Below are 19,196 nucleotides of genomic sequence, written 5' to 3'. Positions count from 1 at the left end.
ACATACAGCAAAAGAGAGAAGAGAGAGAGACGGGTGAGGAAAACAAAGAGAGAGGGACAGAAGAGTGAGAGACAGTGAGAGAGTGATGAGGGAGGGAGAGAGCGCGCTCGCACTACAGTCGCTTGGCGGAGCTGGCGCGCACACTCCTCCTCTTTGCAGATCTGAAGCGGCTTCCTTCTCTCTCACTCACTCACACACAAACACACACATACACACACACTTTCCGTACGCTCGTACTCACTGCCCCTCTTTTTTTACCCAAGGGGAAACACCAAGCTCGTGGATTTACAGCGCACGGGCTACTTGTTGATGTTGACAGCGTGTGGGAATCGAGCCGGAATGGAGCGGAGACTCGCGACCAGTCGCCAAACCGGCCGCGTGCTCCGCGAAGGGGTTGCTCCAGACACGGAGGCAGAGAGAGAGGAGTAGCTCGCTCCTCCAGCACGAGCTTCCTCACGTCCACCCAAAGCACTCCTCAGAGCTGCCTCCTCACATCTGCCCCAGCGAACACTAACGGGTAAGTGACACATTGCACGAGCTTCGGGATGTCAGTGTTTCTGTCATTATTCTAGATTATATATTAGAAGTGATGCACTGATTTGAGTCAAATGTGCCAAAATTACAATAACGCAGTTACTGCCGAAAGTAAGTAAACTAAGGGTAAACATATGTCGATATGCATATTATCGGTGGTGAAATTATGGAGTTTTGGGCATAATCGTGGCTTGCAATTTTAGAATCGATTGATTATGTGTTATGTAAACTTTTCGCCACAGAGCTCATAGGTCACCTTACATCTCCAAAACACTTTATTACATTATTATAAACACTCTACTCAAACTACTCACCTGTTTCCTGCGTCTGGTAGTCTCAGAGTCAGAACATTTCACCAGTTGTGCCCAAATGCTCTTATTGGAACCTGTCTAAAATCCCAAAGCAATGAGCTGGTTCTCGTTTTACTCTGCCCAGCGATTAATCTGTTTTGAACTATAAACGTAACCTGCTTATCTGTGTTAGTAGGGCTATTATCGCTTTAGGGGAGATGAGTAGGACAGAGGAACACCTGCAAATGTCAAGTGGGCACACACACAGTCATTGCTTGAGAGGACGTCTGTGATTCACGCTTAGACTGATCCGTATAAACTGGCTTCACTACGAAAAAGAACGAAAATTAGATCATGAAAGAGTGAAGCCACGTTGAGCAGAATGAGTGGGGGTTGTAATAGGTGCTGCTTTCAGCACTGGACAGCAACCATCCGAAGGCTAGTCCAATAGGACGAGCAGTAGAGCTTCTCATTGAGCAGATTAGAGTTCTTATTAGCGTGGATAAAGAGCCTAACATTTCGTGAGTTTACCCCCCTTGTAAATTTTCTGAAGCAGCTTAATTTTCAATTTTTAAATGTTCACCCCTCCCCCTCCCCCTTCCTCCTTTTTTCAGCCGCAAGCATGAAGGAGAGCAGGTCCAAATTTAGGCGGTGAGCAATCCTCCAAGGGTCGTATCTCTGGAAGCCCTTCGGCTGCACTCCTTTTCTTTTTTGCTCGGGTTTTAAAGAGAGAAACCTTCTTCCTGGAGAGAGATGATCAAGACAGGCTCTCGCTCCACCACCTCACTGCCTCCAGAGCCGGTGGAAATCATCCGGAGTAAGGCATGCTCCCGCCGGGTGAGGCTCAACGTTGGAGGGCTTCTCCACGAGGTGCTGTGGAGGACTCTAGACCGGCTCCCGCGCACCAGACTGGGCAAACTGCGAGACTGCAACACCCATGAGTCCATCATAGAGGTGTGTGATGACTACAACTTGGATGATAATGAGTACTTCTTTGACAGGCATCCAGGAGCCTTCACGTCCATCCTGAACTTCTACCGCACTGGAAAGCTGCACATGATGGAGGAGATGTGTGCACTCTCCTTCAGCCAGGAGCTAGACTTTTGGGGGATTGACGAAATTTACCTGGAGTCCTGCTGCCAGGCTCGGTACCATCAGAAGAAGGAGCAGATGAATGAGGAGCTGAAGCGCGAGGCTGAATCCATGAGGGAAAGAGAAGGCGAGGAGTTTGACAACACATGCTGCACGGAGAAGAGGAAGAAACTTTGGGATCTTTTGGAGAAGCCCAATTCATCTTTTGCAGCCAAGGTAAGCGCTTCATGGATGATTTGGTTGGCTTTTAATTTGTTCAGCGGCCTAATGTTTTCCAGCACAAGAAGCACACCTCAGGGTTCACAATGTGCTAGTTTGAATAAACTGACCTGCTGCATGCTGTCCCTTCTACACTTATGAAAATTAAAGTACCCGAAAAAAACAAGTGTTGTTTCCTTAGGGAAGCCTAAACCAACAACCAATGGTTGGTTATTGTTCTTTAAATGAATACATTGTTTTGTTTTTTTCAACCTTATCCATGTTTGCTTAATATGATTGATTCTGCCCTCTGACTCAAAATACACTGATAATCAGCCTCTATTATAAATGACCTTTCTGTGCTTTTACTACAAACAAGGAAATGAGTCTAAATTCATTGTCATAAATGGAGAGAATGAGAGTACAGTGTTTTTCATAAAGGACCATGAACCAAAAGTTTTTTTAGGGCACCAAAGATGGTTCTTCTGTGGCATCACTCAAAAGATACACTTTGGCACCTTTGTTCAGTAGGCCTATTCATCAGCCAGACAGAAATCCTGTCTTTCCAGACAGGCCTACACCAAACACAAAGTAATATATTTTTGAAAACATGGGCATTCAGAAAGCCCTGTCCATTGACATATACAGGTGTCTTTCAGAAGGCCTCTAATAATGGTGTAATAACCTACATGCAGTTGCAGTAGGGCAAAGCAACAGTGCTCTACTCCAAATTACATGGGAGTGGTCCAGAAGAGTCAATATCCTTTGCTCTTCTATGTGTTCTAAGTAAGTGCTGTCATGTCATTTTCCACGTCAAGCTAATTGCAAAATGCTATGCTGATCAATTCAAAGTAATGCACCAGAGTATCCCTGAGAGGCCTCGGGAATCAATATAATGGAGCTCCAGTGGTGTCGGCACAGCTCCACCGAAGGAGATGGGTTGGATATTATCAGTCATTACATGCACTTAACCCGCAAATGCTCTCAAACTCCTCATTTGTCTGCTCTAGTGACAAAGTATGAGGTCAGAATGGAGTAGACTTTTGACATTTCTGCACTTCTGTAATAATGCATAATAAAGTGATGTAGGTTCTGCATTACTTCATACTGGTGAATCACTTGTGGCCGCATGTGACACAAAAATGTGAAAGAAAACGAGCCTACTTTCTTAATGGATATATACAGTACTCTTAAAACAAAGGTGCTAAAATGGGTTTATTTCCCAAAAGAATCCTTTTCCAAGGTTTGAATGTAATGGATTTATTTCCCAAAAGAAGAAAAGGGTTTTATGTATTAAGAGAACCCTGTTTGATACCCTCATTTTAAGAATGCATGATCATAAGTTTTGAATGTAACATATTTGGTATTATTCGTTAGCACGAAGCATCTCGAAGCAATCTAAGGGTCTCAGACCTTGATTAGCAAATCAGGCCTGAGACATGTTACCCATTCAAATTATCAGCGGAATCAAATTTCCAAGCTTTCTAAAATCTCTGACTCTTTAAACTTTTTCCTAGCAATCATCAAAATGGGATTCTCTGAGCAACACTTTCCAAAGATTTAAAAACAAAAGTAAATGATGCCCACAAGGCAAGGAAATGCTTTACAAAGCTAACTTTTCAGCTTGTGGTTTTATCTTGCAGTTTCTGCAGCATGGATTATTACTTCAAAATGACATTCTAGGGGAGCTTTAGAGGTTTAGATGGGGTTGTGTTGCTACAAGTGGCATTGGCAACAGTATAATGATTCAAAACATACCTAAAAATTCAGCATAGTGTACCTGAGGAGACATTATATGTACATATATGTGTGTGTGTCTGTGTGTGTGGGGGCATACAATCATATAAGTGCGTGTGAGACACACCTGTAATGAATTAATGTGCATTATTGAAAATGCTGGACAGGTCTAATTAGCAGTGCACATTCCTGTCAAATGATACCAAGGCAGCTCCACACGTAGGCACATACATTACTGTGCAATTAGCTTAAAAGCGCAATGTAATGTAAAGCCATCCAGCAGATCTTCCTGTAGCATATTATTACACTGTCAGGTGCCTTGGTAGTATATTTTCTCTCCACAAGGTACACACAACTGACCTCTCTCAAGAGCTGTAGAATAAAGACAACAATTTACATAAGGAACTGGCATCCTTCTCTCAAAAAGGACATCAGTTCTTTACTGAAATCAGGTCCTGCTACTACACTTACTTATGCTGAAGTGTTGAGTTGTAGATTTCAGCCCTGGACTTATTTGATAAACACTTACCACTGAAGTGTCTCAGATCATAGAGAGACAGAGGTTGATCTGGAGAATATTGCGCTCACACTTGAGTCTCTGCAGTATGCTAAAGAGGGCATCTCGCTGTGAGTGGAGGCTGTTTTCTTTGCTTGGTCACATGCTCTTACTCAAGTGTTTCTCTCAGACAGTGTCTCTCTGACTCCAGACACAGTCAGAAGGAACTGAGAGATAGCTCCTTTAATTACACACATTGTGCTCTGTGCATTCTAAGTCAGCTGGCAATATTAGTGTTATATAATAAGCCTATGCAAGAGGTTATTTGCATTTTTTATTGAGCACTTTCCATACTGTTGTTTAGGTCTTACAGCCATAGATGAAATAAAAAATAAATCAAATCAAATAAAAAAGGTTAAATAAGGTTAAATAAAATAAGGTTTTCACCAAGTTGTTAAGGTTCCTGTGAATTTTACCCCAACCCCCCCCCCCCCCCCCCTCCACTTTCACTAGCTGGATGCACATTTGAGCTAGAGTTTGTGTGTGCCCATTTCCTGCTGTTCTAAACTGAGAAATGCAATTCAGGTCTGGTGATTTTGCTGGGCAGTCCAAGTATCCTAGGGTTCCATCATGTCTGTTAAACCGTTCACACAGATTTGGACCGATGCACCCTACAGTGGTCATTCTGAAATGCCAGAATGGCATATCAGTGTTGGACAGGAGGTTAGTGGAAGACTGGGCCAAAATGGACAGAAATTAGTTTAAGGAACTGGTCTAATCCTTTCCTGACAATATTAAATTACAACAATTTGTCTGAGGCGTTTATGTTTTTAAGTGTGTCTTAAATATGTGTACAGCTTGACTGCCGAATACAGTAATAGTAATCATCATAACGAAAAGAGGCCTGTCCACATTTTCCATAATTTACAGAGTGCATTAGCAGAACACTAGTGTGTAAGATCATGCATCAGGAACAGGACATTTAGAGCTTAAAAAGAAGTAAAAGAGCTTTAAAACATATCCTAATGGATAGTTGTTATGTAGGCAGTCTCAGATTTTGAAAGGGTTAAAACAAACATGACTTCCTTAAACCTGATCATGTTCTAGCAGTAATAGGAGTGGTGTTCTGTCTTCTTTGTACAATGTAGGATTTTTCTAATCCCATAGCTAAATCGACTGAGGCAGAAACATAAAGCACTGCAGAATCCATTGAGATAAAAGGCAGACTACAACTAAAGATATATGAACAGCAATGAATACTGAGGCCTAAACAGGTACAGCATACAGAGTAAAATGCAAGAAGGTACCTAATAGTTAACAAACGGAAATGAATCATTTATACAACATAAGAGACAAAACTACATACTTTCAGAGTAAACAGTATGTCAGCATGGTGCACTACCCCCACTACCAGTACATTCTTTAGCTAGTATGTATATATTAGTTGTTTCATTGTATGACATGTAGTATAAAATGCAGCCAAAAAACAAATACACAAATGTGTGTATGCTGGGCACAATAATTGCCAGGAGGGGTTCAGTCAGACTAGATACAGGTGAGAAAGATAACAAGGGGGTGGGGCTAGGGTGCCAGGTGAGAATGGGACAGCCCAAACACAGGACAGGAAGCTGTGACTGTTTTTAATTCCCAGCTAATTGTAAACCCCTTAAACTCCAGGATTAGTATGTTATCAGTTAGTGAGACTCATTGTTTAGTAAGTATTCAGTAACTAGTAGAAAACTAATTATATAAGTTATGTAGTTTGAATAATTACAATTTTGAAAGGTCTTCTAAACAGGTCTAGACTAAAACAAGCTGTATCCTTAAACAGCCTGTAGTTACCTAAGCGTAAGTAAGTCTAATTAAAGCATAATTATTATAAATTCTCAACATTTATTCAGACTCCTGTTAGCAATACTGTCAGATAGATGGCAGTGATATAACTAAATACATAAAATTGAAGAAATGTAAAATAATAGAATAAAATGTAAAAAATCATTTGTGTAATGTAAATAATAGAAATGCCAGAAAACGCCATCCTGTGCGGTAAAAGTTCAGCTCTCCCACTGTCCGCAAAATAAGTAAACAGCTGCCAACATGGCCAGGTCATCAGGCTGTTCTACCAAGCCCGAGACCAGAAGATGTATGTTTTCATGAGGGTCCTAATTTTTTCACATGACTGTACCTGTATGAATACTCTGTGCTTACAATTTCAAACCAAACAGTGCTTACATATCTAAACAGCTATCTAAGTTCAACCAGAATGATTCCAGGCCATCTCTAACAACCTCAGTAACCTTTACCTAAATCCATTATCCATATCCATACAATACCCTTACTCTTATTCAAGTCAGCAGCATCACACAAGCCCCCAGCATGGGCTGTTAGCAGCAGTCTGATAAGCTGAGCAAATCCTGTGAGACTAATGTGATCCTGGTGGATATTCTCACCTCCATTTGCCCTCGTGCTCCAGTGCAAGACACAGCCTTCACAGGATCTTCCCAGCTTTTCACTTCCCAAGCTCAGTGGGGCACTCAACAATCCTTTTAGAACAGATTTCACCAGGGGCAAAAGCCATAATCCCATAAATAATTGCAGAAATAATCTACCATAAAATTTGCAATGAGCTTCATCTTGTTTGCCGTCTAATGAAAATGGGCTTATTAATGCTGTAGGTATGTCTCTCTTGTATAGAAATGCAAAGGGGTCTTCCCTTTGTTGTGTTTCTCAACATACAGTAGACAATCTATCAGGTGTCCCCTGAAAAGGAGATCTCATGGGACCTCCTGGTTAAATAAAGCTTAAATTAATGCCCAAGTAATATTATTAAACCAAGCCGTGTACATGGGCTGAGAATAGGAGCTCATAGGACAAAAACACCTCCTCAGTCAGAGGAAAAGATACCAATGATCATTTTATCATATATATATTGATTTTTAATTTGAAAAAGAATGGCTCTTATATATGTATTGGGCTGAACATAAGTCTGGGGTGAATCTCTGATGAGAACTAAATGGAGCTTTTTGGCCATCAGACTAGACACAGTGTTTGTTCCCAAACACACAACATCACCACAAGCACACCATCCGCATTGTGAAGCATGGTAATGGCAGCATCAGCATCAATTTAACTTTGTCAAAGTAGTCATAGGTGTCTTGGTGACCTCCCTCACTAACTCCCTCGCATACCATGCAGATTTCTCCTGTACAACATCCAGAGAATTCGACCCTTCATTTCTAGAGAGGCCACACAGGTGCTTGTTCAGTCTCTTGTCACTTCTACACTTCACTACTGCAACTCTCTTCTGGCTGGTCTCCCTTTGCGCACCATCAGGCCCCTGCAACTTATACAGAATGCATCCACTGCTGCGTTCTCTTCACTGGCTTCCTGTAGCTGCTTCCCGCATCAGATTCAAAACCTTGACGCTGACCTACAAAGCCAACAACAGACCAGCCCCTCCGTACTTGATGACAATGGTCAAAAGCCGATCTGCACCAGGAGCCCTTCAAGTTTCAAGTATGGCTCGGCTTGATCCGCCATCCCTTAAAATCCATGGCAGACAAGTGTCCATGCTTTTTTCTGTCCTGGCACCGAAATGGTGGAATGAACTTTCCCTGGGTGTCTGAACAGCAGAGTCCCTCGCTGTCTTCAAACGCAGACTGAAGACCCACCTTCCGAGAATACTCGGAAGGTAATAGTACTTGACTTGTGTTTAGTAGTGTCCAAACTTAGTGGTATCTGTGATTCCCTCATTTTGTGGGCTATTTTCCCTTGTACTACTGTGCAAAGAGTCGTTATATAATCTGATTTTATATATATATTTTTATATCTGAGTTTATATGATTTAAAGTCACTAAAAAGTGTTGACAAGAGAAACACAAAGCATGCATGCAAGATAGAAAAAAGAGAGAGAGAAAGAGAGAGAGAGGGAGACTAGGTTGGTGCCAGAGTAATGTCATTGATTGCATTGCTTGAGTTGACAAACAAGCCCCCTGTCCCATGCTTTGCAGTCAGAGCCATGGACACTGGGCTATAAAAGAGTCAGCAGCAAGTTTAATAGCGCCCGTGTGCCAGCTAGCTTGTTTCCCTGTGTTTAATTGTGGGTCAGCAAGGCTGAAACAGCTCTGTGCCCTCATACACAGATTCCTCCGCATGTATTTTTCAGCACATATGAATTTTTAATAGCACATTAATTATGCTTGACTTTGTGCCGAGGCCAGGGAAGGTGCAATATGGACTATCCATAACTCTCTCTGTCACCCTCCTGCCCAATACTGTAGAGTTATCACCTCCCAAAATACATACAGGAGACAGACTTCTCCACGGGTGTGATTTTTCACCTTCAGAACCACTGATATATGTCCTGTGTTTTAGAGAGTACAATATATGAAATATGTATGTTTGATTGAGACTGGTACCTTTTAAAAGTCTAGTATTATTATTGTTGAGATTTTTCTGCTGTTACTAATTATGTACTTATGCTTAGATTAAACTGGTATTCTGTAGTGGCAGTCTTCTGACATTTTCCCTTGTGTTTGTATATCAAAAAAGGCAAAAAATGCACGTCATAAAAAAATTATCCTTTTTTTAAACATAACTGGTATCAATTGAACCTTGAACAAGCCCTCTCTTATTTTAATGAGTTACAAGTTCTTCTCAGTAATGAATCTGAAATTGCACCATGTTTTTGTTATTGTGTGCCATAATTGAGGCTTGTAAGGTTCAACGTATGAAATGCAAATGAAATGCTTTATAGTATAAAATATGCTGGTGTTATGAGAGCTGCTGTGAACGGACCCTCTGAAGCTGAAGCATAGAATTGAACTGCCAAGCTTCAGAGGCTGACAGTCAATTTTATGGGACATAAACCTACAGCAAGCATAAGGCACGGTTTGCATTCTATTATGTCCAAGTAATATTACACCAAGTTACGCATATGGGCAGAGAATAGGAGCTCAGATGACAAACACATCCTCAGTCAGAGCAACCAATGCCACAGGCTTGGCCAGTTTCTTTCACTTGAGGAAGGAGGAGGTGTTATTTTAATCTCAAATAAACAAATAATGTGAGATAGCCTTGGAGTACGTTATTTTTTATGTGTGGATTGGGACTATTCACACATATTGATAATGATGATGAAGCACACTTTACCGCAATCGCCCAGCAGTGCAATGGAATGAACCCTCTGTATTTAACCCATCCGTGACAGTAAACTACTCACAGTAGCAAATAGCCCCTCAGGGATCCTCAGGGAACCCAGGGAATATTTAAGAGTGGGGGTTGTTGAAGGGCACCAAAGCCATGGATGCTAGTCCTTGGAAACAAACCAGCAACCTTCAAGTCCCGCTCCTGCTTCTCTAACCTTTAGGCCACACACACACACACACAGGTATGACTCAGCAGCAACATCACTATTGTTCAGTGACATGTCCATTAAAGGTTTTGATTTCAACCACAGGCGACTCATTCATTCCTTCTAGCACATCCAGAGGGTGCCATCTTATCTCAGAGATATCCTACACTTTCCCACTCATAGACTGCTCTGGTAGAAGACGGGCACACTCACTCCTCAAGAGTTCAGTTAAGTCTCTCTGTCCTCTAAAAGTCAATCGCTGGAACCTAAAACCACTGCAATGCCGTCCTGAGAAAAGAAGCATTTCCAGAGACAATGCAAGCTGATTCTTTCATTTATGTGCCCAGTCATGATGCATTAAAAGCAAATATAGAACTTTTGATCTGATTCTGACATTCGATATTTGAACTATATGGAAGTCAGAAATGAAATAATAACTTTATTCAATTTCTATTTTTTACTATTACACAATCATTAATGAACTAAAGAGAGCTTGAAAAAAACAGTGGCCTTCTGCTTTAACTATGAGCTAGGTCGTCCCTTCAAATGATTGCATTTAGCTTCTTTAAGTTGCACCCATTGCTGACACACACAGCTTGTCTAGCTCCTGCAGAGAAGTACTGACAATAGAATAGGACTCTCTGGAGCACATAAACATGAACTTTTTGCCACCTCAGAATTGAGCTGTACAACTGTGTTCTGTGGAATGATGGTGCTCTACCTAATACAATGATTTATATTTGGGATGAGTTGGAGAGTTAAGGTGATAAGGTGGAGTGGCAATCATGCACCATCCTGACCTCACTAGCGCGCTTATGCAATCAAATCTAGTAAAAAAAGCATTTCCTGGACAGTATAGACAGTTACTTCAGCAGAAGCAAGATATACTCTTCTTTAATATCCTTGCTTTCAGAAGAAACAATAAATAATCAGGTCTCCCAATTTTTTTTCCATATAGTGTATTTTACTGCAGCTTATGTCACCTGTATACACATTAATAATCAACCAACCTCTGATTCTTTGAGCAGACTACTTGCATTACTGTATCTTTAAAATATATGTAAATGATAACTGTTCTGGTTGGCTTCCCTGTTTTATGCCTAATTCAGAAAGCAGTCCAGGCTAAATACTCTTTAACTTTAAGGTGAATGAATGGGGTTAAACTGCTGTAGGCTGAATGGTTAGGTGTATATAAATGTTTTCTTTATGACACCAACAAGCTGGTTTTGCTGTAATGTGTATAAATGAACTCTATGGGCTGAAGAGTGAACAGTGCATTTGAAAAGTGTACTTTAACCATATTTACCTACTGCTCTTTTATTCCACTTCAGTTTTCCTTGATATGAGCCCTTTAACATTGTTTTCCAGTGTCACCTGACTCAAACGTGTTTCTGTAGCAGCTCAGAGAGAGAGTTCACGACAATTACATTAAGATGTAAACAGAGCTGCACTGTGCAGGGACAGGCCATCCAGAGGCATCAGAGTGAAGACAAAAAGCACATCAGTGAGCACGGTCTCGAGGGGTAGTCACTGTTTGTAGTGACAGCATGCATGCAAACACACATACGTACACACACGCACACACACACTGTGAGACATAACCAACTTAAGTCTTTATGACTATACTGTACAACCCAATATGAAGCTGCATTGGGTTCATATGAACGTATGGACGAACAGATGGTGTTATATGAATGACAATGCCTAAAGATGGACGGTTTTTGTTTCCATGTGTGTATATTCTGTATGTGTGTGTCTGGGCAGTCCCATTTCCTGACATAGGCCCTATAAATCTATAAGATAGCCTATCCAATGTCTCTCATTCATTTCACATGCGAAGCACATACTGAAATGCATAGTCAGCGATCAGACTTTTACATTATGTAGAGGTTCTATGAAAAAAGGGTATTTTCTCATTTTATACTTATCTCATTTACAAACAAGGTTCTGTAAAGTGCCAAAGAATGCATTTATTGAGTATTTGATTTGTTCCTTGATGTGTAAATTTTAAGTATGCAACTTGGTTTGGGACAAAACATGCTCAGACACAGTTTACAACCCTGTTATTTCACAGAATTTCTTTCTGAAAATCCTTTTACAGAGGGCTTGTGGGAAAAAATGACAAGCATATTATAGCATAGTTTAGACAATGTAAATATTCCAGAGTCTTACAGTCTTTCCTCCTGTTGTGTCCACTCATTTATACTGTAGCCAGTTAGCTTTTAGCCTTGCCTCTACTCACTTCTTGAGTCTTACCAGTAAAAATAATAATAATGTAAATAATATGTTGCTTTCTCTTCGGATGTGTGGTTAGTTTGGTAGATAGCTCAGGTAGTCCAGTTTGTTTTCAAAGGATAGAGACAATGAAAAGAACAGGTAATACTGTTAGCTTTTAGCCAACACTGGATCATTATTTGCCCACCCTAACTTTAGCTTCTGAGGATTGCATGCCGAGGATTTTCTTTTGAAGGAGGACAGAACAGTATGTGTGGTTCATGCATCAGATCCATTTATCAAACTCGAATTATTCTATTATTATAAACGTTAGGGAAACGAAAGCTTCAACACACTTTTTATGGCCCCTTTATTTTTAAGACACCCCACCACCACAACACACACATTTACAGACAATCCTGTTTTTGTCCCTCTTTTTGATATAATTCATGTATGCTGTCCACAGCAACTGTGAACAAGGCTCCTCTAGAAGATTCTTAAACGATCCAGCTGATTCCTTTGAACTTGTGTGGAGGAAGGCTATTCTTAATTGGTGCTTCCTAAATTTAGACCACAGCATTAGCTGAGAGCAGGAAAAAGACTATGTGTTGTTTTTTAACAACAAACAGAGATTAGCATTATTGATTCTTGACATGGATACTATTTGATCAATGAGAAGTGTCCCACCCTCACAAAGAGAGGATAAGCAGGTTAAAAACTCCCATTAGAGGGACCGTTTGTCAGTAGCATGGATTGCAGCATCAGCAGGAGTCTGGAACCAGGATTAGTCTGTTGGCGATGCAGCCGGTGTTTATTTCATGTGTCATATTAACTAAGCCAATATGCCAGTTTACTGAGCCTGCAAAGAGCCAATAACTGTAGGGAATCTAAAGTGGCTTGGGGAGTGTAGGCTGGATTAGGCAGCATATGCTATTAAACAGGGACTGTAATGTTTTAGAATAAGTATTTGCTGCAGTATTGCATTGACTCCATTGTTTTCTATCTGCTTGGTCAGTTAACACATTTTGTTGTAAAGGAAAATTGGGATAATGCATGTTAGAAGCAATACATACTGGAATATTTACTGGAAGCTAAACCATATCTGAGGATTAGTTTAGCATGTACAGTATGATGATGCAAAAAAGGGGCTTTTTGTTCCACTGTAGAGGCAAGATGGTCCCCTTCCAGTGTTAAAAAGCATTTTATTATATTTTGCATCAATTTGTCATCCAAGTTTTACCATTCAAAATACACAAATAATATACTACTCACTTAAAAATTACTAACAATTTACATGCACCTTTTTAAGTAATCTCAACTATAATGTTAAAGCTACAAACCTTCCATTGTTAGACTAACTCAGCTAAACTACACACTGTCGATATGACAATATTCAGCAGCAGAAAGATAATAATATAAAATAAATGTAATCTACTTAATATTAATTTTGTTGTTGTGTTGTTTTGTTTGTCTAACACAGCGAAATTATCTTCCACCAACAAGACTTTATTAAACATTTAATTTATTTTGAGAATACCTATTACATTCATTTAGTCTAACTTTTCTATTATTAATAACTTTGAAATTCCTCACTCTCAATAGTCAAAGACTAGTATTTTTTGCCCCAAATATAGGACAAAATGGCACTGGCATTCTGTCAGCTAACTAAATTTCATGGCCTACTACCCTGCACACCATTATTGCACTGCAGTACTTAGCCAGCATAGAGTCTCACAGAAAACAGTAACTTGCTCTTACAGCCTACAACAATTGAGGTCAGGACTAAAACTTTAAACATTATATAAAAAATAACCATTATATAAGACATGAATACCCAAGAAAAGGTAATGCAAATAAATGATACCAAAAGATAAAAGGAATGATGTATGTTTTACTCATACATCATTCCTATTGGCTTGCTAAGAGGTTGTCAAACAGTACAGTTGATTCTTAAGGTACAGAAGTGTCTAAAAACGTTTGGACCCACTGGTGGATCCTGTGATTGTACAATGTGTTAAACAACAAAAGCATTGAAGATAAATAATTATGGCACAGGAGAACTGAACATTTCAGGTGTGGATGTGACTGATGGCCTGTCATGATAACTTTTTTTGTTGTTTTAGACAATGTATTGTTCCAGAAATAATTGCAATAAACAATATTGTGTAATTTTAAGACCATTTTTAAGATTTTATGCCACTAATATAATGATAATATAATAACATAATAATGCAAGTACACTTTTTAAAGAATTTTCTGACATAGGAATTGGAACACAAAAACATAAATAAAATATAAATAAACTAAGACCACTTTCTCAAAACAAACAGACCCATTCACCTTTAAAGGCCCTGCTCATTAAGTAAACACAATGGGCAATATTGAGGTCAGTATAAGTTATGGAGGTCATGTCAATTGTGCAAGTGTATAGTGTAATTATCGTGACATGCCTACTCCCGAAATCACAGTCTGGCTAGATGGGTAAAAATATTACCTACTTCTGACTAACGATCGCTCTAGCAGGTGATGCCAGTAAAGCTCCCTGAAACAGCTGTGTAGCTTTATGATGAGAATGTTATAAATATGTAAATATCTTTAGGGCAATATGAAAAATATTTTAGCAATGTTTGCCCCTTCCTGCCCCAGAGGTCAGATTACATTTTCATGTCAAAATTCTTTCCAAAAAAACAAATGTACTTACCCATGTTCTGGAGGCCTTCATCCCTCAAACTATTCAGGCAACCCAGTAACTAACTTGTTCTGAGATTAAACACCATTTTTTAAGGGTATGCCACATAACAACAGATGGACAGTAGGCTAAAACTTGTTGGGCTGTTCCTTTAATGCCAAGTAAATTGCATTTTTTATACATTTGCATCTGAGTTGGTCAGAGAGCATTTATCTGGGGTTTGTTCATGGAGTCTAGAGGCGTCACTAATAAATGTACAAATCTCTGTGCAGCAACACAGGTTTAGAAAAAAAACTCTGTAACTGTCATTTTCTCAACAGTGCTGTCAACATCCATTAGGTTTTTCTTTTTTTTTTTTTACCAAATAAAGGCTCAGTTGTGCCTTTGATGGCAGAATCTGTCCATATTAGTTTGAAACCCGATTCTGCAAATCAGATCAAAGGGCTTTAGAAAAGTATTACCTGAAAATAAAACATTTGCCTGCTCTAACTAACCATTGTGGCCAAAATGAGAGAATGAGAATTACCTTTGTTGTTGCAGTGGAAGCTTAGGTTGAGGGAAGCAGTTGGATGTAATTAACTCATTCATTTGGCTTCCTGCAAAACAGACCTGGTATTGGAGTCTGCCAACCAGTTCAGGGTTGCCAAGGAGAAAGGTGACCTTCATTAGCATATTACAAAAAGAGGAGGGGCACAGAGTGGTTTAACTAAAGGATCCAACACTTATCTCCTGTGGGATTTTCTCTCATATACACAGTTAAATATACACATTAGCATATTCAAATGAAGTGATAATAGACAGAGCTGGAAGTGTATCAGATGCATGAAGCCAGGCAATCAAAGTCTGGCTGCGATGGCAGTAGTGTTTTCTGTAAAAAAAGCAAACGTGCAGTGCATACTCCCACTACGTAGGATCAGTTCTGTTATAACTGTCAACTCCTTAAACTTCAGACTTATTATCTAGTTTTTAAGCCCATAAATAGACAAGCCCTCCAGCAGGCCCAGACTGCCGTTCCTCACTGTTATTATAAAAATAACCGGGAATTTAGGGGGGTAATATCACAGAGGAACCCTCAGGATTATGGTACAAGTGTTTTTTTCTTATTTTGTAGCAGTGTTTTAATTTATGGCCTGATCTGAAATTCAGCCTAGCTTTAACAGTCATGGTTTGCCACTGGTTCTTCTTATGGCTGTCAAGGCATGAATGAATAACTTTCAATCAACGCCCCATTCGTGTTTGTAAGTAGAATAGGAGAATGTGTTCTATTTTGTACATATTGTCAGTATCACTGAAAAACTTAGTATCTCCATTGTAGTGTACAGTACATAAGGGCCATGTGGCTGTCTGGCCTATCTCAGAAAAACCTTGTCTCTATTTTTGCCATTTTTCTTTTTATACATCATTGAAATAGAAAATGTAGAATGAATAGACTAAAAGAAATACCCCAAAATGGCTTGAAATAAATCTGTTTTACACTGACTTCCATTAAATGTTAAGGCGTTTTCCCAATTTGGATTTAATAAGAAGTTTTTGTCATGACAGCAATATAGTCTTGTTTTGTTGAAAAATCTTTTATCACTGCATGATTTAAAATCTATGAAAAAAGAGTGGACTCAAAGCTGTCAATACAGAACATAACTTAACTAACTGCATAACTGTCATCTGTCATTAAATATGCAGTTATATTTTAATAGTATAGCTTAGCAAAAGTAATAACTATTTATTTTAACACCAAATATTGCTGTCAAATGACTACATAAAGCAGACAGTGTACGGTGGGGATGGGCCACGTGACTGTCTGGCCTATAAAAGAGACTTTAGGAGGTGAGAGTTCAAGCTTCAATGGCAGCGCCCGTCTCAGGCTGTCATTCATTATTTACAATGGTGCTATCAACTACATCTATAATCATCTGTCAGGAGGGGTGGATTGAACAGTGGAGTAGAAGTGGAAAAAGAAAACAGGAATACAGCAAGAAAAACAACATGGTAAACAAAGACTAAAAATGAGGGGAAAATGGTATCTTTAACAACAGACCAAATGAAGACAACTATGAAATCTCTGCCACTCTCCACTCCACAGAGATGTCTGCATTAACTGTAGCAGAGCAGTGGAAGCACTTATTAACCATCCAAGCACTGCACACTTACTAGCTCTCCCAAGCAATATCAGCACTTAACAGCACGGCAGCCCGGGGCACTGGACTAGTGGAATGCACCCCCATTAAATCTGAATCATCATCAGACATCAGCAGTGATGCGGTCTCCCACACGTATGAGAAACACCACTTCCATGGCATCTGCTTACGTCACTGTATCGCAACATCTAGAAACGGCTCAAATAACAGAGTGTGTTAATGTGTGTTAAGAGTAATTATCTCATCATCCTGAACTCACTGATGTTTTTCTAACTAGAAATTGGAATGAATTAATCATTATTGATAATGGCAATAATAAGAAGAACAAGTGATAGTGATGATGATTTCCTGTGTTCTGAGACACATTTGGGTCATTATAAATGTATACAATTAATATATGGCAAAATTCTTTAGTGCATGATCAGCATACAGATCAATACAAAGTGATAATATTTATTTTGCTACCAAAATACAGACCTGGAAAGGCTGGTATATGGTTCTCCGTGTATCACACTTTAATATGCTTTCACCAGTCTGTGAATTCTGCTGCTGTATCATTTCTAGCCAGGAACCTCCAACCACTTAGCATTGCCAAGTGTCCTGACGTGCCTGGCAAAGAGCGCAAACCACTCGACTAGCCACACAATCAGGTGGATGCCCAATGCAATCAGTACACCATTCCACAAACAAAAGACAGTAACCCCTACTGTCCAGACTGACCCTCTGGGACTGCGGCCAAATGCAAGCCACCACAGACTGCAAATGCTCGGATTCAGGCCAGAGCCATGGGGTATATTTCTTTTTTGCCAGTGTTTGTTAATGCCAACATGTATTAAATTGCATTCAGAGTTATCAATACATTACATTTACATTCAGTCTACATTCAGGATCACAGGTGTGCAACAACTCTCCCCATCAGACAAAGCATTGTTCCAAATACTGCTCCAACACTCTGGTTTCTAACACTGTGTTGACTTTCCCAGCACTGCTCCATGGCTTAAACAACCTGCAGTCATGCAGTAGATCACTATCCATTGTGTGGCATTGGCCAATCAGTAATTACCTGAAACAGACCCTCCACCTTCCACCTCTATTCTAAAGCAGCCAACAGGCTTGATAAATAAAAGATCAACAGCGTGAATGAGTGGAGCCAAGAGCCACAGATATGCACAGCAACCTAGTCATTCAGGCATTAGCCAGATCATTATGCACCAAGTGGAATCATTTAATCAGAGTTATGGTGTAGTTTGTGCTCTCCTTGAAGACTAGAGTGGGAGATCGGCACTCACTGCTAATGAAGAGTGGGCCTGCGACGAGTGCTGCGAGTTCAGCTGAGCTAGAAAGCACTGATCCCATCAGTGTTGAGTTACCCAATCATCATGAATTATGGGGGGTACTGGTTTAACAAAGAAACGGATTGAGTTTGCAATCCGTCTGCCTGTCACTAAGCAGGCTGTTTGGCCACATGAGATGTGGGAGGTCATTTACCGCCATTAACTTGCTCATTCAATTTACTTGGATGTTAAGGGGCAAAGTTCTCAATATACTCAAAATGGTGCAAGATGGAGATCCGCTTCACGCTGCACAGTGTTACAATAGAGAAGTAGTGAGCTCTGCTATCATGTTATTAGATGCTTGTCTAGAAAAGCTTGAGGTACAGTCATAGCGATAGTGGCATCACACCACATTTTGTGTGCGATTACACAACCCTGGCATTAGCTTCAGCTCAAAGACAGATGGGTCGGTGATAAAAAGCCCCTGTTGCTATCCAGATGGGGAAAACCTCTTTGGCTTCAGTTTTAGACAAACACAGAGAGAAACCACTAAGCAAACACATGTGCTATGTTAATATCACAACCCTGTTCACACAGTGAACTCGAGGCCTCTAAGATTACAGTGGTTACAATGGCCGCCATCAAATCAGTCATGAAATTAGATAGTATTGACAGGGTAAATGAAAGTAATAGCATAATTGGCTTATAGGGAAATGAAATGTGTTGTACTTTGATAAATGAAATGATAATAAATAAAATAATAAATGAAAATATGAGCATAACATTTTTTTTTAGATAAAAGTGATAGATAAAGTGGTAGATAAAGCTGTTTAAAATTGACAAACTTTAGTCACAGGTGTAAAACATGAATGCATACTGTATCAAAATGTATCGCCATTTAAACTAATTCGAGTACACTGTACAAACTTAATGGCAGGCCACCATAAAATGCTAAAGTAACTGATTGCGAAACATTTTTGAGTTAAGTTTGGTCTCCTAACTCTATTTGGTCTCCTAACTATTAGTAGTTCTCTACTTCACTTTCGTCAACCATACATTTTAAGTTGAGCTCAACTCATTTAAACATTACATACATACATGTGCTGCAGCTGAACTTATTTGGAATATTTTTAGGCTGTGTCCCCACCCTTTCATTTATGAACTGTTTATTCCCATCTGCAGGT

General features: G+C 39.7%; 1 protein-coding gene across 1 annotated transcript in view; it reads left to right on the top strand.

Moving 5' to 3' along the window:
• The first annotated feature begins 132 nt into the window (after window positions 1-132).
• LOC140560261 (potassium voltage-gated channel subfamily B member 1-like) overlaps window positions 133-19,196 on the top strand; it is a 59,279-nt gene continuing 40,215 nt past the window's right edge. Inside the window, exons 1-2 of the mRNA XM_072684586.1 lie at window positions 133-517; window positions 1,439-2,132. Of these exons, the coding sequence (XP_072540687.1) occupies window positions 1,578-2,132 (555 nt within the window). The 5' untranslated portion in view covers window positions 133-517; window positions 1,439-1,577. The remainder of the gene's footprint in view (window positions 518-1,438; window positions 2,133-19,196) is intronic.

The sequence above is a fragment of the Salminus brasiliensis genome, chromosome 7, assembly GCF_030463535.1.
Source record: "Salminus brasiliensis chromosome 7, fSalBra1.hap2, whole genome shotgun sequence".
NCBI classification, from domain to species: domain Eukaryota; kingdom Metazoa; phylum Chordata; class Actinopteri; order Characiformes; family Bryconidae; genus Salminus; species Salminus brasiliensis.
This window is presented reverse-complemented; position numbering and strand designations above follow the sequence as displayed.